This window comes from Enhydra lutris, unplaced genomic scaffold (assembly GCF_002288905.1).
Source record: "Enhydra lutris kenyoni isolate GAN:26980312 unplaced genomic scaffold, ASM228890v2 scaffoldscaffold96, whole genome shotgun sequence".
Lineage (NCBI taxonomy): Eukaryota > Metazoa > Chordata > Mammalia > Carnivora > Mustelidae > Enhydra > Enhydra lutris.
In genome coordinates, this window is record NW_019154180.1 from 4,153,979 (window position 1) to 4,177,191 (window position 23,213).

Here is a 23,213-nt window from a genome sequence, read left to right on the forward strand (position 1 = left end):
CCCATTCACTTTTGCGAGTACTCTGGCCTGAGAATGCTGCTTTAATCAGAACCTTTAAGGAAAGGAAGAGTGAGACGGAGAGGTCAAGGTGAAGAGGAGCTTTAATGTGTATCATATTCCTAGCCTATTCCAACCCTCTTCTTTAGTAGAAGCAGCAGGAAAGGCAGCTCTGGATGTTGTTGGAAATTCTGGAATCTGCTTGCACAAACAAGAGTAACCAGTATTTTAATAGTCTCCCTGTGTCTACCCTTGCCCCTCACACAGCTACCACTGAATGACTTTTTAAAACTATAAAGCAGATCGTGTCACTCCTTCACTCAGAACCCTCCACTGGTTTTGACCTCACTCAGAGTAAAATCCTAAGTCTTTACCATGGCCTAGAGCATCTCTCATGATCTGCATGTTCCTTTCCTCCAGGCCTCTGTGGTCTCACATCACTATGACTACTGGCCTTCTTGCTCTTCCTTAAAATACCAAGCACACTCTTGCACCTGGACCTTAGCACTTGCTATTCCTTTTACTCGAAACATCTTTCCCCTAGATCACCACACATTTCCACGTCCACATCTCCTTCAAGTCTTGGCTCAGGTCTTGCCTTCTCAATGAGCTTAAGTGTGGACTACCGCATTTACACTGCAAGTTCTCTACCCCCACTGACACTACTGACGTCCCTCCTGGCTTCATTTGTCTATGTAGCACTCATAACTATGCAGTATTCATGTATTTATTTATATTGCATTGTTGTTGTGTGATGCTTCTTAAGGTCGTTTGCATTTGTCCCAGGTATAGGCTATATCTCCTTACATCAATATGTAGCCCTGCTGAGCTCAAGCAGAGCCCCTACCCAGGTTAATGTTTTTCAGGGGGAGTGAGGGCCTCAAAGTATAGGAGATAACAAGAAGAAACTTGACCAGTGTTGCTATAAGAAATGTTATCACCGAGAGTCCGGTTTTGCACAGCATGAATGTGACTGAGAGCAACTGGTGAGGGGTTGTACAGTTTGGAAACAAGTAGGAAGAAATCCCTTTGGTAAACATTTGCTGAAACCTTCTTTCCGGCAGGTACTGGGATGCAGAGATAATAGCTGGCATGTACTGGTGTAAGTTACTTTAATTCAGCTGCTATTCTTGTCTTTATTTCTCAGGTGGTGAAAGTGAAGCACAGAGAGGTTTAGCAACTTGGCCAAGATTACAAGGTTTGCAATCAGTAGCGTTCCAACCCCTGTAATCCAACTCCACACTTCATGGTCCAAACTCCTATGCTATACTTCCAAGTGCGGGGTACACAGCATTGAAATATATAAGCAGCTGATATAATTAATACTTACCGAGCACAAGTCCGTCATACAGTATGTTGTGAGGTTAAATAAGCGCTGTGAACAAAAGGAAAGCTAGGAGGGTAAGGAGGGATGGCCAAGGTTACAATTTTAACGGAGGATGGTCATGGGAAATCTCACTGGGTAGGTTACAGTTTATCGAAAGGAGTTTGGCTTCTCCACTAAGGGCAACAGGGGGACATGGTAGGCTTCTGAGTAGAGGAGGGCTGTGATCAGAATTAGCTTTTAGACTGGTCTTTCTGGCCAAGGGGGAGAGAACAGACTTTAGGCAGATAAGGTTAGGAGCAGGTCGACCTATTTACTTCGGGCAAGAAATGACTGACTGTAAGTTGGGCTAAGATGATAGCACTGGAGGGTGAGAAACTGCTGGATTCCCTGCGAAGCGGTATCTATTGGGCATTGAGAGAGGCGTTCAAAATTAAGACCAAAGTTTTTGGAATTGTGAACTTGCCATTAATTGGGATGACGCGAGAGTGAGACGGCTAGCTTAGCGATGGGGTGGGGAGACGCGCTCTGGCACGTAAGTGGCTCCTTAGGCACTGCAGGCAGGGAAGCTTCTTTCTAAGCGCTTCTCATTGCAATGGTTTTTTAAGCGTCTTTGTCTACTGGACAAAGTCAGGCACATACAAGCACTGATAAATACGTGCTCAACGGTGACACTAGTCAGCTTTACTTTTAATAAAGTAGTGGGTAAAATAGGCCTTACTAGGGGACGGCGAGGTGACGATCGGGTCTCAAGAAACTTCCCTGCAAGCTCCTCCCTCAGAGCCGGCTCTCTGCGCACGCGCGTCTCGGCGCAGCTGCTGGGCGGGGCCGCAGAGCCTTGTGACGCCCCTACGCGCGGGGTGGGAAGTGCCCGCGAGGCGCCCGGCCCGCCCTCTTCCGCCGCCGCCGTGGGAATGGAAACATCTGCCCCACGTGCCGGAAGCCAGCTTGCGGCGATGACTGCGCGCTACTCCGCGCCCTACCGCGCCGAAACCCTGCGGGTGTCATCGCGAGACGAGCTCGCCGAAATGGCCGCGTCCAGTCAAGGTAGGGGCGGGCGCGCGTCGCGCTGGCGCCACGGGGAGCCGCCTTTCTCGGCTCCGGAAGGGGAAGGGCTGTGCGCCCGCGGGTCCTGGCGGAGCTCCCCCGGGAGTTCTGGCAGCGCGCGGACCGGAGGGCGTCACGGGCTCGCCCCTGACCTTGCCGCTCCCAGGGTCCGGCCAAGGTCAGGCGCCAGGCTGGGACCGAACTGCCCCGGGGTGTGGTCGAGTTGGGCTCAGTCAGCCTTCCGGCGCCGCCCCGGAGACGTTCTGTCCTCGTTCTCGGAAGCGCCCCGGCACTTTCAGCCTGCGGCGGCGGCTCTGTCCCTTTGCCGGTCCGCCTCAGACCCTTGGCAAACCTCTTTCTGTGTGCAAAGGAGCCTCCTGCGCTGTTGATGCTTTTGAAAGAGTAGTGCACGTGGGATTGTACTTGGAAATAGTTGTGTGTTGTTTTTTTTTTTAAATTTAGTCCGTGTACTCAAAGAAGATTCTCTATAATAAAATACACGGAGGAGCATGGCTTTAAGTCACGCTTCTTTCCCTACTAATTAATTACCTTGCTTCACGTCATACTCATTTCGGTACTGGATCACAAGATCCCATTGCGAAACATGGCCATCATCGAGACCCAATTATATAAACCTAAAATTACATAAATTATATTGAAAACAAAGACAGTGAAGATACTCAGAATTCATCACTTTTTAATTATCTGCTATGGTATGCTCTTTACTATACTCTTGACGTTATTTACATCTATGCTGTGTGATGGAAATAACAGTATGGGATGCTACTGTGTACATCTCTTTCCAACCCTGCGTTCAGTTATGTCACAGTTCCATGATGTCACACTCACGGGGAGTGAGTACCTCGTGGAAATTGATACACCCTAGAGATCACACCCAGCCGCTTGTTAAACATTGACCAGAACCCTACCGAATTTATGTGACCAAGGGGTTGAAGTGCACAATGTAATTCTTTTCCATGACCCATAAACAAGGCTAAATGACTTTTGTCTACATACTGGTTAAGAGTGTTAGTCGAATAACTGAGTGAAGTTGCAGGAACTAAACGTCTCTGATTTGCTCCCCCTTTTCACTGGAGCCTCCAAAATTATATTAAAAGAAAACTCAGGGGCACCCGGATGGCACTGTAGGTTAAGCGTGGGATTCTTGGTTTCAGCTCAGGTCGAGATTTCAGGGTGGTGAAATCGAGCCCCCCATGGGGCTCTGTGCTCAGCAGGGAGTTTGCCTGAGATTCTCTCCCACTCCCACTGTCCCTCACCCATCTCTAAAAGAAATCTTGAAAAAAAAAAAAAACCTCTCAAAACTCATTCTCGGTGGGCTTTTTTTTTTTTAATACTTTTTTTTTTTTTTAAAGATTTTATTTATTTGACAGACAGAGATCACCAGTAGGCAGAGAGGCAGGCAGAGAGAGAGAGAGGAGGAAGCAGGCTCTCCACTCAGGAGCCAGACACGGGGCTCGATCCCAGGACGGTGAGATCATGACCCGGGCCAAAGGCAGAGGCTTAACCCACTGAGCCACCCAGGCGCCCCCCTTTTTTTTTTTTTCATTCTTGTTTTCAGTGATATTGTTTAACACAGGGAGAGAATTTCTTCAACATAGCAGTAATGTTTTACTGTTCTTTTGTACTGGTGTCTAATGTTGTTACATTAGAAAAATAATTTTCATGTAACTGCTTGTAAACCCATGTAATACCTAGTTCCTCAAACATCCATATTTTGGTTCTGTTAAATTGGGATCTATGATCCATGTTGAATTATATTTTGTGTATGATGTAAGGTAGTGATTGCATTTTTTTTTTAGTACAGATACCTAGTACTTCTAACACAATTTGTTAAAACACTCTTTCCCTGTTAAATTGCCTTGGTGACATGTTCTTGAAAATCGAATGGGTATGTGTACATCTGCTTGTGGACTCTGTGTTCTCTTCCATTCATATTTGTGTGTCAGTTCCACACTGTCAAATATAATAGTTTTGTAAGTCTTGACCTTAGGTAGCTGTATTCCACTGTAGCTTTGTAAGAAGTCTTGAAATTCCTTGAACTTTGTTCTTTTTTTGTTGTCAAAGATTCACTTATTTGAGAGAGAGAGCACGTGAGCAGGTGGGGAGTGGGGGAAAGAGCAGGGGAGAGGGGTAGATGGGGAAAGAATCCCAAGCTGGCTCCTCTCTTGACTTGAGCTGAAACCAAGAGGAGAGGATTAACTGAATGGGCCACCCAGGCGCCCCAAACTGTTCTTTTACCCCCAAAGCGCTTTTGACCACTTGTGGCACATTGTATTTCCTAAATGATTGCAACAGTATCTTTCATTCCACCTGCTCTTAGTGTGACTTTGAACTCCTCCCACTCAGTGTTGGGATCTACATATTCCCTCTTGAATCTGTGTGGGAGTTTGTGACTGCTTCTACAGAAAGTGGTGGAAGTAACACTGCATGGCTTCCAGAGCCAGGTCTTAAATAGTTAACAGCTTCTGCTTAGCCCTCAAGCTGCCTCCCTGCTCTCTCACTGCCTCCCTTGGAGTGCACCCTTGAGCCCAGGCACCATGCTGTAAGGAAGTCCAGATGAACCCACATAGAGAGGCAGCCTGTGTGTGTGAGTGTGAGAAATGATTCCGGACCTTCTGCCTGTAAGTCTTCCAGCTGACTCCTCAGACATCACAGAATAGGAATGGACTGTAATGCCCTATCCTGTCTGAATCCTGACCCGCAGAATCTAAGAGCATAATACATTATTGTTTAGCTCCATGAAGTTTTGGGGCAATTTGGCACAGTACCTGGAACACTACTCCAGGTGAGTCCTTTCATCTCCGTGTAGATTTAAGAACCAGCTTGTCCACTTCTAGGTAAAAATGTACTCTTTGACTGGGATGGCATGGAGTCTGTAGATGGAGAGGGAGAGAGGGAACATCTTAACAGTATGGCCTTTTGCAAAACAAAGTATTGCGTCAGTTTCAGTCATCTTCACTTGCTCTCTGCAGTGTCTTGTTCTTTACAGTGTAGAGGTCTTGTGTCTCGTTCATTAAATTTATCCCTGCATTATATTCCCACAGAAAATGGGATTAGACATTTTGTTCACTTTTTCCTTTCTTGGGCAAATCACTTAACCTCTGACCTTCTGTTTCTTAATTATAAAGCAGGGTAATAAATAGTAACTTGTTTTGTACCTACTGTGTTCTGTGGATTTAATTAGGTATACATGTTTATTGTTTAGCACATTGCTTGGTGAATACTAACAGCTCAATTGAACATTACCTTTTATTTTTATTATCAATGGAGATCCATATAGTGGTAAGAATTTGTGAATTTGAGGGCTAAATAGTATTGAGGTATTCTTGAAAAGGAGAGGCAAGTGAAGAAAATCCGTTTTATTTAGGATAATTATTATTACTATCAGGTTTTGTACAGCCATTGGTTGTTTTTAAATATGAGAGGAAAAACTAGGCTACTAATTCTAAATTGTCTAGTCGTTTTTTCCTCTAAGACAGATCATTATTTGTTGATTTTTTTTAAGGATTTTATTTATTTATTTGACAGACAGAGATCTACAAGTAGTTAGAGAGGCAGGGAGAGAGAGAGAGAGGAGGAAGCAGGCCCCCTGCTGAGCAGAGAGCCCGATGTGGGGCTCGATCCCAGGACCCTGGGATCGTGACCCAAGCCAAAGGCAGAGGCTTTAACCCACTGAGCCACCCAGGCGCCCCCATTATTTGATGATTTTAGTCTGCTTTTCAAGTCACTAGCTACAATTTCAGAGTTAATTTGCCATTTAAAATAGAATATTTGCAGGTTTTTACTACAATACCCATTTCCTTAAAAATCTCTTAAATCTAGTTAAGAATTGTGATTCATTGTAAAAGTAAATATTTTCTTATTCAGTATCTTAATTCTTGTAGGAAACTTTGAGGGAAATTTTGAGTCACTGGACCTTGCAGAGTTTGCTAAAAAGCAGCCATGGTGGCGTAAGCTGTTTGGGCAGGAGTCTGGGCCCTCGGCTGAAAAATACAGCGTGGCCACCCAGCTGCTAATTGGAGGCGTTACTGGATGGTAAGTGATGAGAATGATGTCCAGTGTCTTTTTTGCATGATTTGGCTTTGCAGTTACACGAACCTTCTCCTTAACTAATGAAAGCACATTGACTTTTGTGACATTGATCACTTAGTGTGTAGCATTCATGTAAACATAGTACTTATTACATGCCAGGCACTGTTTTGAGTACTTAAATATTTCATTTCCTTCTCACAACAACTCTGAAATTGGTACTGCATTGTCTGTCCTCATTGTTCTTCCAGTTTTATTGAGAAAGAACATCAAACATCACTTTATTTAAGGTTTGATTTACATCTACTGTGAAATGATTACCACAGTAGGGTTAGTGAACATTCATCATCTCATACGCATATAATAAAAAGAGAAGAAAAAAAATTTCTTCGTGAGACGAAAACTCTCAGAATCTACTCTCCTAACCGTTTCTTGTACACCATACAGCAGCGGTAGCTATAGTCCTCACGTTGTACATTACCTCCCTAATACTTCCTTCTAAGTGGGAGTTTGTACCTTTTGACCACCTTCATCTAATTCCCCCTCCCCCAGCCCCCTGCCTCTGGTAACCACAGATTTGATCACTTTTCCTATGAGTTCTGTGTGTGCTTGTTTTAGATGGCGTATATAACGGGGATCATACAGTATTTGTCTGTCTTTGTCTGACTTCTCACTCAGCATAATGTCCTCAAGGTCAGTCCGTGTTATCACAAATGGTAGGATTTCGTTTTTGGATGGCGGCATAATACTCTGTGGTGTATGTGGGGCATGTGTGTATATCACGTTTATCCGTTCATCCACTGATGTATCTCAGGTTGTTTCCATGACTTGGCTATTGTAAACAGTGCTGCAGTGAATGGGGGGTGGCGGATATCTTTTTGTGTCGGGTTAGGGTTATTTCCTTTAGATATATTTCCTGAGGTGGAATTGCTGGATCCTGTGATAGTTCTATTTTTAGTTTTTTAAAAGATTTTATTAATTTGTCAGAGAGAGAGAGCACAAGCAGGGGAATGGCAGAGGGAAAGGGAGCTGAGCAGGGAGCCCAATGTACAGTTGGATCCCAGGACCCCGGGATCATGACCTGAGCCAATGGCAGACGCTTCGCTGACTGAGCCACACGGGTGCCTTTTTTTGATTTTTTGAGAATCCTCCATATTGTTTTTCACAATGGCCGTACCAATTTACAGTTCCACTAAGAGTATACAAGAGTTCACTTTTCTCTACACCAAGAAGTAGAGAACACAAACATACACAAATATTTTAGTACTTATGGATACTTCATTTCCTTCTCACACCAACTCTGACATTGGTATTGTAATTATGCTCATTTTGTAGGAACTGAGGCTTAAAAGGCCCAGGGCCATATAGATACAAAGCGGTATCATTAGGAGCCAGCCAATAACTTCCTCAGTTGTGACACAGCTTATGGCTTCATTTGTAACAAATTCAAGGAATATATAATGCATCAATCTCATCTCTACTTTTTACATTTGAAAATGTTATCGTACAAGATAATGTAAGTACAGAATAGCACCTATAATATGTGTACACTTTAATGAATACATATAGAGCAGACACCTATGTAACCACCACACGGGTAAAAAAAATGTAACTAGCACTCCAAAAACTCTAATGCTGTACTGATGATTATGCAGTTTTTTCTTTGTAGTTGTAACACCAGTTCTATCAGTAACTAATATACTATAGTTAAGCTGCTTTTGAACTTTAAATAAATGCAATTATGTGTATTCTTTTGAGTCTTACCTTTTTTGCTCAATTTGTTTTGTGTGTAGTTGTAGTTTCTTTGTTTTCATTTGTATATAGAATTTCATTGCATGATATACCATACTATTTTTATCCAGGTGATGACTGACATTTGAGTTGATTCCATTTTTGGCTAATTTTTAAAAATATTTTATTTATTTATCTGACAGTGAGTTAGAGAGCATAGCAGGGGGAGCAGCAGAGGGAGAGGAGAAGCAGTCTTGCCCTGAGCAGGGAGCCCGATGTGGAGCTCCATCCCAGGACCCTGAGATCATGACCTGAGCTAAAGGTAGATGCTTAATGACTGAGCCACCCAGGTGTCCCCAGTTTTTGGCTAATTTAAAAAATGCTGATAGGGACACTGTACAATTAATTTCCTGGTGTGTATATATGCACATTTTTGTATGATCTGTACCTAGGAGTTGCATTGCTAGGTTATAGGACATAAGTATCTAACTTTGCTGGGTAATGTCAAACTGCTTTCCAAAAGTAGTATTAACAGTTTAGCCTCCCAGCAACAAGGATTGAGTGTTATTGATGCTCTCCATTCGTGTGACCACTTGATATTGCCAGACTTAAATTTTTACTGGTCTGATAATTGTATCTCACATGTTTTTCATTTATACTTTGCTAAATAGTGGTGACGTTGACTAACTTCTATGTATTGTTCTTGACCATTTTGGATCTCTTCTTTGATAAAGTCTCATTTTTAATCTTTTGTTAATTTTTCTGTTAAGTTGTCATTCTTTTTCTTACAGAGTTACAGCAGTTCTTCATATATTCTGAATAGGTGTCCTTTGTTGGTTTATGTTTTACAGGTATTTTTACTCATTCTGCATTCTGTGATTGTCTTTTCATTTGCCTTTTGGTATCTTTTGATGCACTGATCTTATTTTTAATATAGTCAATTTTACTGATCTTTACCTTAATGGTTAGTAATTTTTGTGTCCTGTTTAAGTAATCTTTGCCTACTGCATATGCTAGAACTTTATTTCTTTACCTTTCACATTTACATTTATAAATCCACCTGGAATTGTTTTTTGTGTTTGGTTTGTGGTAGATTCCTCTTTCTTTTTTTTCATGTGGAATACCCTGTTGTCCCAACTCAGTTTATTCCAAAAGTTATCCTTCCCCCATTACTCTGCCACACTCTCTCTGTTATATGTCAGGCATCTCTGTGTGTGTAACTGCAGTTTTGTTTCCCAGGAACTTTTTGGCTATTCTTTATTTTTTTAAACAGTTTAGTAAATAAATTGCCAAATCAGAAGTATAAACAAGTATACAATTGTTTAAAAGTACAATTTAACTTACTTTTTAACTTACTTTCTTTAACAGTACAATTTAGGGGCGCCTGGGTGGCTCAGTGGGTTAAGCCTCTGCCTTCGGCTCAGGTCATGATCCCAGGGTCCTGGGGTCGAGCCGCGCATCCAGCTCTCTGCTCAGCAGGGAGCCTGCTTCCCTCTCTCTCTGCCTGCCTCTCTGCTTACTTGTGATCTCTGTCAAATAAATAAATAAAATCTTTAAAAAAAAAAGTACAATTTAAACAAGTATACAATTTGAGGGATGCCTGGGTGGTTCAGCTGGGGAAGTGTCTGCCTTTGGCTCAGGTCATGATCCCAGGGTTCTGGGATAGAGCCCCCAATCTGGCTCCCTTCTCCCTCCCCCTCTGCCCCTCCTCCTGCTTGTACTCTCTCTCTCTCTGTCAAATAAATAAATAAAATCTTATAAATTATACAATTTGATAAATTTTGACATATACATATGCATAAATCATAGCCACAATCAAGGTAATGAACACATCCATCACTCTAGACGTTTCTTTGTACCTCTGCCTAATCCCTTTCATGCCCCCACTAACCTCTGATCTGCATTCTATCACTGTAGACTACTTTGTATCTTCTAAGAATTATATATAAATGGAATTATACAGTATGTGTTCTTTTTTTTGTCTGGCTGCTTTCTTCTGGTTAGCGTACTAATTTTGAGGTTCATCTGTGCTGTTTCTTTTAAATCAGTAGTTCAGTCCTTTTCCTTGATAAGTAGTAGTAGTCTGTTGTGTGGAAGAACCATTTTGTTTATCCTTTACCTTTGGTGGATATTGGTTTGTTTCCACTTCGGGGCCAAAACTGCTATGAACATTTGTGTACGAGTCTTCATGAACATATGCTTTTCTTTCTTTTGGGTCAGTACGTAGGAATAGCATGGCTGGGGGTTGTAAGTGGAATGCCTTAACTTCTTAAGAACCTGGCATACACTTTTGTGAAATGCCTGTACTGTCTTACACCTCTGCCAGCAATGTAGGACAGTTCCGGTCTTTCCATGTCTTCACTAGCTCTTGGGCATGATGCCTTTTTGATTACAACCATCAAGTGGTATCTCATTGTAGTTTTAAGTTGTAGTTCCCTAATGATTAATGATATTAGCATCTTTTCATGGCCTTGTTTTTGCCATCCATCTATCTTCGATGAGGTATCTGTTCAGATCTTTTGTCCATATTTTTATTGGGATGTTGGTTTTCTCATTACAGAGTTATAAGTGTTCTTTACATATTCCAGATACAACTTTTATATCAGATATGTGATTTGCAAATATATTCTTCTACTTTTTAGCTTTTTATTCTCCTAACAGTAAAGAACCGAAGTTCTGAACCTTGAAATGTAATTTATCAACTTTTTTTGTAGCTCTAGCTTTTTTTTTTTAAATTTATTTGACAGAGAAAGAGACACCACAAGTAGGCAGAGAGGCAGGCAGAGGGGGAGGGGGAAGCAGGCTCCCCACAGAGGGGAGAGCCCGATGCGGGGCTCAATCCCAGGACCCTGAGATTAGGACCTGAACTGAAGGCAGAGGCTTAACCCACTGAGCCGCCCAAGCGCCCCTGTAGCTCTAGCTTTTGATGTCATGTCTGAGAATATTTTCCTAATCTAGGATCTCTAAGATTTTCTTCTTTATTTTCTTCTAGACGATATATAGGTTTAGATTTTTCATTAGGTCCATGATTCATTTTGATTTACTTTTTGAATATGTTGCAAGGTAGGAATCTAAGTTCTTTATTTGCGTATGATAACTAATTGTTTTGATGAAAAGACTATACTTCTCTATACTGAATTGCTTTTGTACTTTTGTCAAAAATCAATTGACTAGATAGATGTCTGTTTCTGAACTCTTTTTTTTAAGATTTTGTTTTTAGGTAATCTCTATCCCCGATGTGGGGCTCGAACTCTCATGACCCTGACATCAGGAGTCACATGCTCTTCTGACTGAGCCAGCCAGGTGCCTCTGTTTCTCAACTCTTTGTTGTTGTTGTTGTTGCTTTTTAAGTATTTTTAGTTTCAGTTTTAGTTTTTAAGTAGGCTCCATACCCAGTGTGGAGCCCAGTTGTGGGGCTTAAACCCACAACCATGAGATCAAGACCTGAGCTGAGATCAAGAGTCAGATGCTTAACCGACTGAGACACCCTGGCGCCCCTGGACTCTTTGTTAAGTGGATTTGTCAATCTTTGTGGTAGTATCACACTGTTTTTATCACTGTAACTTTATAAGTCATGAAATCAGGTAAATCTTACAACTTTGTACTCTTTTGAAGTTGATAGGACAGTTCTGGGTACACAGCATTTTCATGTGAATTTTGACTGGGATTGCATTGATCCATAAACCATGTTTAGGTTTCTTTCAGTTTCTCTCAGCAATGCTTTGTAGGTCTTGCACATCTTAGTTTTTGATATTATTATAAATGGTATTTTTAAATTTCAACTTCTGACTGTTCATTGCTTGTATATAGAAATGCAGTTGGGTTTTGTATATGGCTCTTTTATACCGCAGTCTCACCAAAGTCACTTACTAGCTTGCAGAGCTTGGGGATCCCCTCGGGTTTCCTGGGAGGATATTTGCCTTTATGCTTTCCCCCTAGAATCCTTCTCCACAGTTTAGCCAGAGTCATCTTTTAAAGTGCAACCCAGGGGCGCCTGGGTGGCCGAGTTGATTAACTGTCTGCCTTCAGCTCAGGTCATGATCCTGGAGTCCCAGGATCCCTGCTGGGCAGGGAGTCTGCTTCTCCATCTGCCCGTCCACCTGCCCGTGCTCTCTCTCAGATAAATAAATACATAAATGTTTAGATTTGCTCAGGACCACAAAATCAGTAAGTGGTAGAGCTAGGATTTGAATCAGGGTCTTGGTGAGTTCAGAGCCTCTGCTCTCTGCTGATACAGCGTAAGAGTGGGAAGGAGCTGGGTCATCCCAAGGTAAGTAAGATCTGAACATTGTTAGACGTGCATGTACGTGTGCACTTGACAGCCTGTCCACTTGTCTGACGTTGCTTTGGTTTTTGTAGGTGCACGGGTTTCATATTCCAGAAGGTTGGAAAGTTGGCTGCAACAGCCGTGGGAGGTGGCTTTTTTCTCCTTCAGGTCTGTATGTGAAATATCCCCAGATGTTTGGAAATCCCCCTTGCCCATGAGGAATGCAGTATGAGGAGCTGTAACATAGTCTTGGGTATATTATTCTAGAATAGCCTTTGCACTTATTTTCAGCATACTATTTGAAATGCTAGTGACCATTTGAATCAAATTTCACCAGTTAGTAGTCACATTTTGTTTCGGAATCTGTGACATGGGGACATAGCACATATTCCATATCATAGCTCCCTTGTAGGGTTTTTAAGACCACTTGAAATATTAAATAAATGTGATTTCATAAATATGAAGTGTTATGCAGGGCCCTGTGGTAGGGTTTATTTTACATAGGAAACACTGATTCTAGAACAGTCAGTGAGAAATGAGGGCCAAATGACAGTCTGGTCTGACATCCTGTCTGCGCCAGATGGGCCAGAGTTTATTTCAGAACTACGAGGTATTGGTTTGCAAACTTGACTCCATGTTGGAATTACCTAAAGAGTTTTAAAAAGTGCTTATGCTTGAGGCCTGCCTCCTGCCCTCTCCCCACCTGATTTCATAGGTGGAAGGTCTGCTCACACATTTAAGTGGTTTTTTTTTTAAAGGTTTTATTTATTTATTTGACAGAGAGAGAGCACAAGCAGAGGGAATGGCAGGCAGAGGGAGAAGCAGGCTCCTGCCGAGCAGAGAGCCTGATGCGGGACTCGATCCCAGGACACAGGGATCGTGACCTGAGCTAAAGGGAGACGCTTCACTGACTGAGCCCCCCCAGGCGCCCTCACATCTAAGTATTTTTAAGAGTCCTGAGGTGATTCTTATGTGGAGCAGAGTCTGAGAACCACTGCTCTGTAGGAGCCATAACTTGTTGAATTGTGCCCCAGTCTCTGAATTCATAGCCCTTTGTGTCCTGCAGTTGACAGCCCTCATTTTAGCAGGGTAAGTGCTACCTTTGAACCGTAGGAGGAGTGAGTTTTCCACTTGGGTCAGGCGAAAGTTCAGTATGTGGGAGAAGAAGGCTGGTGACAGCCAGGCCTGGCTGGTGGCCGGGTTAGGGCATGGTGTTGCCCCACAGCAGATTCCCTCGAATACAAAGCTTGACATAACCACCATTTTATTATCTCTCACAGTTTCTGTGGGTCAGTAATTTGGAGAGGGTAAGGTGGGTGCCTGTGGCTGCGGGTCTCATGGTTACAGGTAGGAGGTGGCTGGAGCTAGAGAAGCAGAGCAGGCCGGGGCAGGTCTGGGCCTCTCGGTGCCTCTCTGGCAGGTCAGACTCCCTGCGTGGCGGTGGCCCTCCTCACACCTTTCCCTGTCCTTCCTCTCAGCCCTTCAGGCAGAAGTGCAGTGACAGCTGTCCCTGTGGTCCCCCACACCCTGCTCCAGACTTGACTTTGTAAATATCTTAGTGTTGCTTTGAAATAGCTTTTTAACTTTCATCTTAAACTTTTTTCACTTGAAGTATATTTGACGTACAATATTAGTTTCAGGGTACAGCATAGTGATTCATTATTTATGTACATTACAAAATCTCTTAATCTCTTATTCTTGGAAGCAATTGATACTGAAAGGATCACCAGGAAAGATTCTCATGAGTCAGGTAGTCAAGGAGTACAGAGGTTCCTCCTGGCTAGGGGAGGCGGGTGGCACCTGGGGAGTCAATGCTGTGCACTCAGCTCTTGGTCACTGGAGGGATGTGGTGGCCATAAAGTAAATGTGGGAAGAATTAATGTCTTTTATGATAATGAGTCGTCTGTGAATATGTGCTTTCTCTCCATTTATTTAGGTCTTTAATGTCTTCGCATAGGCTTTAAAATGTCTTTTCATATACATCTTCTCCACTGTGCCTTGATTTTATCCCTAGATACCTCACACCTTCAGTTACCCGCAGCCTTCTTGGCCGCACGTCAGCCCCAGTCTCCAGCTGGACTCATAGGCTTATTTGCTATCCACATAGCCTTTTTAGAATGAGACAGTTTTTTAACCCAGCATTTGTTCTAATGCTTTTTTTTTTAAGATTTTACTTATTTATTTGGCAGTGAGAGAGCTAGCACAAGCAGAGGGAATGGCAGGCAGAGGGAGAAGCAGGCTCCCCATTAAGCAGGAGCACAATGTCGGGCTCAGTCCCAGGAGCCCGGGATTGTGACCTGAGCTGAAGGCAGACGCTTAGCGACGGAGCCCCCCAGCCGCCCCTATTCTAATGCTTCTTGTTGGCAGCTGCCACCGGTCTAGCAATTCTGTCCAGATCCCTCTGTCCCTGAAGTGTCAGTTCACGGCCTCCGTCTTGGTCCTTTTCCTCCATTTTTAGCCCCACTAGACCTTGGAGGACCCTATGGAACATGCTTTTGGAGCCCCTGCTGAAGTGGCCCAGAATGACCCCATTTCCCTGACGTTCCCCATGGATCTTGATCGTGGAGAGGAAGAGCAACAATGCCAGAGGAGACTGTAGAGAGGAGTTTCAGTTTTAGATATTTTGAGAAGTTCAGATAGATATGACTTCCCAAAACTTTGGTGGAGAGAAGTGACATTGATGGAAGATTGACTGATGGGCTGTAATGAGTCTCTTCAGTTCCTTGGGTAACATTCATCCATCAGAAAACAACATACTGAAATCAGTTTTATCCTATTCACACATTCTCAGTGAAGGTGTTTTCACTGAGCTTTAGTGTTTGTGCCTGCTGTCTTCACTCAGGGAAGTAGGCGGATTCTATGCAGTATTTGGATGTGTTTCCCTCAGTGCCACCGACATGGAGTTGCTCTGGAGGGAGCTCTCTGGGGCCGTGCACTAGATTTCTTTCTGAGCTGATAGCGATTATGTTGGCTGTGAGGTCCGTAAGGTTTCTTTACCTTACGTCTTGACTTTCAATTCTGAAAGTCAGAAGGGTTTTTCGGGAAGTACTTCAGTGACTCAATTGTAATGAACAGAAATAACAAGCCTGTGTTTCTTGTTCTTTGCCGTCATTATCGAAACGATAGCTTGCGAACCATACTGGGTACATCAAGGTTGACTGGCAGCGAGTAGAGAAGGACATGAAGAAAGCCAAGGAGCAGCTGAAGATCCGTAAGAGCAACCAGCTGTCTACGGAGGTCAGAAGCAAAGCGGAGGAGGTGAGGGGTTCGTTCGCCTGCGGTGTGAGGGGTGTGGACAGTGGGGCAGATGCACCGATGGGCCAGCCTCAGCGCATACTTAAAGCTGGGTAATTGACGTGCCGGTGACTTCTGTCAGGGAGTGTGAATGTGAAATGATCGTTTACGTATGTGGTTTGGTCGTGCCTTGAATTCGTTCTGCAGCAAGTGGGACGCAGACGGTTTTGCATCACACTTTGTCTCCGTGCGCGCGCTCCTCTGAAATGTGCGCCCTGGACGTGCTCACATAACCAGCAGAAGCTTCGACCTCAGAGGTCGGCAGCCTGTTCTTTGTGAAGGGCTGGGTGATAAATATTTCCAGCTTTGTAGGCCCTGCAGTCTCTGTCACAACTCCTGAGCTGCGGTGTTGCAGCGAAACTTCATTTAAAAATGGACAGCATTTGCTCGCCTCCGCTCCGACACGTGAGACCAGGTTAGGTTATACTGGTGGGCACTTGAGAGGGACAGGAGAAGTCCTTCTTTTTTAAAAGAATTTTGCTACTTTATTACCTTTGGAAATATATTAAATGTGCCGAAGAAATAAGTGCTCTGAAGTGGGGAGAAATAAACTTGGATCAAACTGTCAGGAAGGTTCTGGGTTCACAGAGAAAAGGGATGGAATAAGTGCAGAAGAGGGATTTAGGCGGAAATTGAAACAGGCCTTGAAATGTTGCTGAGTGATGGCAACAAAATAAAACAGGTTAAACCCATAAAGACCAAGAGAACAGGAGAAAAATACCAGAAGACAAGAAATGTCAGCAAGTTTCTAGAAGTTGGAAAACAGGTAGGTGAGTGGTAAATACTGGTCCACCTTGCCGGGTACGTAATGGTAGTTGCTGTGTGGTGGTGGGTAGCAGGCCAGTGTTGGCCCTTTGTCCAAATGGATGGTGGCATCTGTGGGCGCCCAGGAGTGCAGATAGTCCCTCCCACTTGTCTCCCCCTGCCTCAAGCTCAAGGTCATAAAAGTGACAGTTTTTTCATTTTGCCAAAACATGACTATTCACATAATTACAAAAGTAATACGTGATTGTTGAAAACTTCTTCAGTGACATGGGAGGTAATGTAATAAGTCACATTGAGTCACAGAGGGAACTTGTTATTATAAACTATCCAGAAGGTTTGGAATTAGTTCATTCCACAAATTTTTGTATTCCTATTTGTGGCCTGCTACTGTCACAGGCTCCAAGGATAGTGGCTGGTTCCCCCCTTACAGCCCATGTTGTTACTTGGGAAGCCAGGGAATGAGGGTGATAAATTCAGTGTTTAGCAATCAAGTCATCAGTGACTTCAGTGACAACAGTTTTGGCTAAACTGTAGCAAGTTGAGGAATGAGTAGGAAGTAAGACAGTAAAGATAATGAATGAAAACAATCATTTTAGGAATTTGTATGATTTTTTTCATTCCCCCTAAGAATGGTAGATGGCAAAAGACAGTACCTCAGGTAGGGAAATGTGGGGTCCAGTCAAGTCAAGTCAGAGAGCCAGTGAAAGGGACATAGGAAGTCATAGGCGTAATGGGAGTAAGGATGCTAAGGAGTCCCAGGGGGACTGGGTAGTAGAGTGGAGCGGGTTAGGGTACGAGTGGCTTAAATGGTTGGGACATGAAGTCACTGTACTTGAGTTCAAGAAATGATGAGGCCAGGGTACCGGGTATGTTGTCCCAATGAACAGTGTCTCAGGTGGTTGTACTTGGGAAAAAGAGGGAGTCTGGCCCACTTAACCAAAGTTCTCTCTGAAATGAAAATTCATAGAGCATGGGAGCCACAGGGTGCTGAGTACATGTTCTGAGGTGCAGGTGAATGGACAGGAAGAGGTGGAAGTTTTGTGAATTTAAGATATCCTTGTTTTAATCATCCCCTGAGTGGTGAGGTGTGAGAATGCAAATACATAGCTTCTACTCAGGAGGAGGCCTCAGAGGGGGATGGGTGGGGTAGATGGACACATGGACTGAGGGATGGACAGGATGAACAGATAGAAAAATTTGGGAGAGGCTTCAGAATGAGCAGCCTTGATTGGAAAGTAGGTGTCAGAACGAAGGAGTGAAGTTCGAAACTGAGAATTGCCTCTGTAACCAGTTTATTAAATACAGCTTTTTCTCTTTCCCCATAATTTCCCCCATGAACTCTGTCCTTCCCTGTTCCTGAATGAACTCTCGGGCAGATTTCTTAGCTCTCGAACAGACATAACTGAAGACAGATTGCAAGGAGTTGCCTTTGGCTTCTCCTCCTCATCCCTCACATGGCCAGTCATCTGATCAAAGTCCCATTTCAGAAACATCTTTTGAATTGTATCATTTCACATTAACATCCCTGCTACCATTTTTTAAAATTTAATTTTTTCAGTGTTCCAGAATTCATTGTTTATGCACCACACCCAGTGCTCCATGCAATCCATGCCCTCCATAACACCCATCACCAGGCTCCCCCATGCCCCCAACCCCCCTCCTCTCCAAAACCCTCAGTTTGTTTCTCAGAGTCCACAGTCTCTCATGGTTTGTCTCCCCCTCCGATTTCCCTGCTACCATCTTGACCTAGAGACCCAGTGGTGAAGGGATTGACATTGTTAAGATCGCATAGGTAATAGAGATCTGATTCCTAATAATATCCCTAGCAAAATAACCCACTTGTGCTATCTTCTGTTCCTAGGTAGTGTCATTTGTGAAGAAGAACGTTCTAGTGACTGGGGGATTTTTTGGAGGCTTTCTGCTTGGCATGGCATCCTAAGGACAACAACTTCACTTCTGTTACTCCTGTTTTTTTCCAGCCAGCAGCCTCTTCACTCCATCATAGGACATCAAGTCTGTCCTACTTCTTCCATGACTTCCTCCCTGCTGTGGCATATCCGAATGGCTTCTGTAGGCATCTCTCGGTGCAAGTTGATACAGCCCTATTACGAACTTGATGGCAGCGGAAGAGACCATAGATGTTAGCTCTTCTCCCAGCACACTCCCCACTTGACTAATCTGTAGGTCAGCAGAAATGTTCCTTCCCCTTATCCCATATAAGATACTTAACAGACCATGGTATAGGAGACAGCTCACCTTGGAGGTTGGGTGGATCCTCAAAGGTTGTCCCAAACTTGATTTGGAAAAGAAATCACAAGCATAGAGATACCTTATGTGCTGCATGGAAAGGAACTGAATACATTTGCCTTTAAGCATGAAAGACTTGGTATCTGGTGTCTACTTTCTTTTTAGTTGGTTTTAGATTACAGAAAGAGAGCTATTTATATACCTGCTATAATTATCCTGACAAAAATGGCAGTATAAGCACTATAATTGAAAAATCCGAATATGGAATGAACTTGTGCTAAAGGTATATATTCTGAGCTAAAGGTATTGTGTTTGGTGGAAAACCAACTAACAGATATCATCTGATGGTCAAATTTAGTGAATCATTTAGGGGCATTAAGATATTATCCGGGAATGTTTTCTACCATAAAGCACTCACGGCCATTTCCAAAGGGTTTTTTCATGGTAAAATAAGTGACTATAGGTAGGAAAGGGAAGAAGCTCTTGGATTTTTATTTCACAGAAAAGGTTTTAAGCTTCGAAAGGTGAAGTATTATTTACCTCTTGTTGAAACATTAGGGGTAGCCATAGCTCCTTTGTGCCAATTCTGTTTCTTTATCTAATTGGTATGAAATACCTCACATTTCAGCCAGAGTTTTGAAGAGGTGGCATTGCAGGCATTCACAATGGAGAACAGTAGCAATGGCATGTGCGAAGTAAATTACTTCCATCATCACACGTCCTGCTGTCTCACAATGGCCCCATCTCTTAGAATTATTCTTTAAAAGTTTATAGACACACATACACATGTGTAGAATCTTAGCACAGTTTGTCTGCAACCTCAGCTGGAATGTCCGCTTGTGGAGGGGACGGCTGTGTCTTCACCACTACACCCATGGAACTGAGCACTTACTAGGTATCCAGGGTTGGTTGAGTAGCTGAATAATGACCTCGTGATTATAAATGTATCCAGAAAAGGGACTGATCCAAAGAATGATTTGAGACTCTGTGAGTTCTGAGAATGAGGAAAACAGAATTAATTCTTACACTTGTAGGTGATCTCTGCAAAATGTATGTTTTTTTAAGGCCTTCTTTTAATGTGTTTGCCTTTTATCTTGGGAAAAATGGATTGAATTTGGAAATTGTAGCTACCAGTGGATGCGTGGAACTTTTTAGAATTCATCCATCTGCATTTTTTTCTCATTTTAAGGCAATATGTATGAACCATCCCCCAATCATAATGGTATGAGCCTCTGTGTTGCATATTTTTGTGTAAGAACTTAAAGGTTTTCACTTTTTATTATGGAAACTTCCAAACATATCTAAGAGAAAAGTACAATGACCCTCATATTTATCACCCACCTGCAATGATTGTCAAATTGCTTTATCAGTTGTTTTGAAACAATTATAAAATGTATCCTTTCATTATATTTTAGTGTGTATCTCTAAAAGGTAAGAACTGTTTTTAAAAATCATAAATACAGTACTCTACTATCATCCCAAAAATTAAGAGTAATTCCTTAATATCATCAAATATCTGGCCAGTTTTCAAAATTTCCTGTCTCTTAGAGTTTTGCATTTGGTTGTTTGAATCAAAATCCATGTAATGTCTAACCACATTGCATTCAGTCTCTTAAGTCTCTTTTAATCTTTATGTTCTTTTTCTTTTTTTGGGGGGGGCTGCAGTATAGTTACTGAAGACACTGAGTTATTTGTTCCTTAGTTTTCTACATTCTGCTTCTGATGCAGGGTCCCTGGGTTAGGTCATATATGGCAATCAAGGCTGCAGCTCTTCGATGACTTGACCCACGTCATTTACCCAGACCAACAGAATGGTGACTGTAAAACCTAACTCATGTGCCTTGTTCTCCTTTGGGTTGCATGATGGGAAGAGTGACCACCGACTGCCTCTCTAGTGGGATGGGAGTTGCCTTATGTCCATCTATATTTTCCTGTGATTATCGGTGAGGACAGTAGGTCATTCTAACCTTTAATCAGCTTGTAATAGATAATAGACCAAAATAAAACCTGTAAGTTCCTGTGGAAGTTTCTTCCAAGCCTTCTGGGACCCTGAAGTGCATGGTGAAGGTCAGGATTATAGGTGGGCCTCAAGCTGCTGCGATGAGAATGGTCCTGAGTTCTGTCCACCAAGTAGGGCCACCGCTTGTGCCAGAGCGAGGTGCTCTGGTGTATGTGTTGGATTTCAGCAGACGTTTAGGGAGCGTCTAAATTGAGGCCCTGTTGCCAGAGCTTTGTTTGACATGATGACGGGGAAGGTGAGATCTCTCCCAAAAGAACAACTAGCAGCCAACCCATCGTACAAAACCAAGATGCCAGGACCAGGCAGTTGCACACATGATGGGATCATTTTTTTTTGATTAGTGAGACACATACTTTTCTCCAGAACCCAGAGTCCAATAATGTGCTGGGCTTCTCTCTGAAGAAACTGTAGATTTTCTGTGAACGACAGAGGAAGCCAGCGTGTTTGGGAGTTTGGTGCCCCCTGCTGGCAGGGATGTGGTAACACCATACTCGGGGCTTCTCTACCTGTAGTTTGGCCCAGATTAGGACAAACTGCTGTGAATGTGTCTCAATCCTGCCCAGTCCCATCACGGCAGCAACAGTTTATCAAAGGGTGGCTCAGGGTCACAAGGGCACCGGGTGGTGGCCCAGCAGGGCACAGAAAGGGCACAGTAGGGTGCACGGGGGCAGGGTGGCAAAGGGGAGAAAAGCCTTGCAGGTGTTTCAACCTCATGTTTGCTCCGACCTCTTAACACTCAGCCTGGGGACATTCATCAAACAGCGGGAGTCCTGACCCCCCCCCACCTGCCCTACCACGTTGGACTCTTATCTGAGACCTCTACTTTTCTATAGTTTCGGAAAATACAAGAAAGCTCTGCTTGAAGAAATGGTATAGAGATGGATTTGAAATTGCTGAGTATCATTAATGTTTCGCGATCATCTCAGTTTCTTCTCTGATGGAAACTCACTTAAGGCGAAACTAGACTGCTGCTTCCGCCAATTACCAGCTTGGTTTCCGTCATGAAGCCCGGGTACGGGGCTTTCTTCATTGTTTACACAATGTTAGTGTGATCTCTCAGAGAATTGGGCACAAGATACGTATCTTATTCTGGACCTGATTTCCCAGAAATCATGTTCTGTGATGTTTGGTTCTTCTCAAAGAATCATGAATTTTAAGAGCAATATTTTTCTGAAGAAAATTGACAGTGTTGCACTTTTTTCACATTTAAAAAAACCTGTGAAGTCAGCTCATTGACTTACCAAAACTGTCTACCTTTCTGAATTTAAAATGGTCAAGAATGCCATCAGGATTATTGAGAGCAGTGGAGTTTTACAAACTACCGACACGCTCTTCTCCTACAGACGGAGTTCACTGGTCTGTGGCACCTTTGGGTGGTTGCCATGCAACTTTAGATGCCTTCCAGATACCAAACACAAGCGTACAGATGATTAAATGTTAGGAGTTGTGGGGAGTGGATGTGGGGAAGGGAGTTGTCACACCAGCTTCTCTCATCAGTGGATGCTGAAGTTTTCGGATGGAAAGTAGTGAGATACGGCCCTCACCACTGAGCTCTTTTAGTTACTAGTTAACCAAGTGATTAAACTTAGCACCACCAGCCCACTTACAGACTTTTTAGCCTCTAAAAGAGAGATCATAGTTCTCTCTCTCCCAGTTCCTCCCTAGAGACTGCAACTCAGTGCTGCGGTCCCTAACATGGAAAAAACACTAGATGAATGTGGAGCTTTTCTGATGGCTGTTCTACTTTGCTGTGTGTCACCATAGCAGAGAAGAATCCGATTTAATGTCTGCCAATAGATGTTGACTTCAACTGAGACAGGACTGAGCTTAAAGATAGGAAGAAACAATTTATTTCAAGTTTTGAGAGTACCAAGTAAAGTATACCCTAGGGAAAAAAGTTTAAAACAGTCTGAAACTTGAGTAGTTAACTCAAAAATGATTTTGTAATAAAGCACAGTAAAACTATGTATTTGATCATACAGTGATTCCTAGTATAAATCCTAGCACTGCTATCAATTGATAATTTTAAATGTAACTTAACGTGTATATAATGTAAACATAGTTGTAAAATGTTTTATTAAATCATTTCACTGTTCACACAAGAGTTCATTTATTAAATCATTTCACTATTCACACAAGAGTTCATTTAAATGATTTCATGAGAACACAGCACGATCACCCTGGTTTGTGGACCAAACCTCTCTAAGGCAGCGTTTTCTCCAAGTCTCTCTGGGGAACGTTCACCCTGTGAGGGGCTGTCTGCAAAATGGGGACACTGGCAAGTAGTGCATTACATAGTCCTTTTCAAAGAATCATAATTTACAGTAACATATTGAAAGCTTTGGAGCCTTAAAGGAGAAACCTGTTAACTTATGTCTAATGTAACATTCCCCGAACTTATCTGACCACAGAAGCCTTTTGTCCCCTCCCCGCCTTTGACAGCAATTCCTAGAAACACTTTAGGGAATGCT

The 23,213-nt window shown here is 43.0% G+C and overlaps 1 protein-coding gene across 1 annotated transcript; it reads left to right on the forward strand.

Annotated features, from left to right (window-relative positions):
• Window positions 1-2,212: 2,212 nt before the first annotated feature.
• LOC111139197 (FUN14 domain containing 2) lies at window positions 2,213-18,855 on the forward strand. Its single transcript, XM_022491393.1, has 5 exons — window positions 2,213-2,368; window positions 6,274-6,424; window positions 12,509-12,584; window positions 15,543-15,674; window positions 18,337-18,855. The coding sequence occupies exons 1-5, from the start codon at window positions 2,236-2,238 to the stop codon at window positions 18,412-18,414; spliced, it is 570 nt and encodes a 189-aa protein (XP_022347101.1). The 5' UTR covers window positions 2,213-2,235; the 3' UTR covers window positions 18,415-18,855.
• Window positions 18,856-23,213: the final 4,358 nt, after the last annotated feature.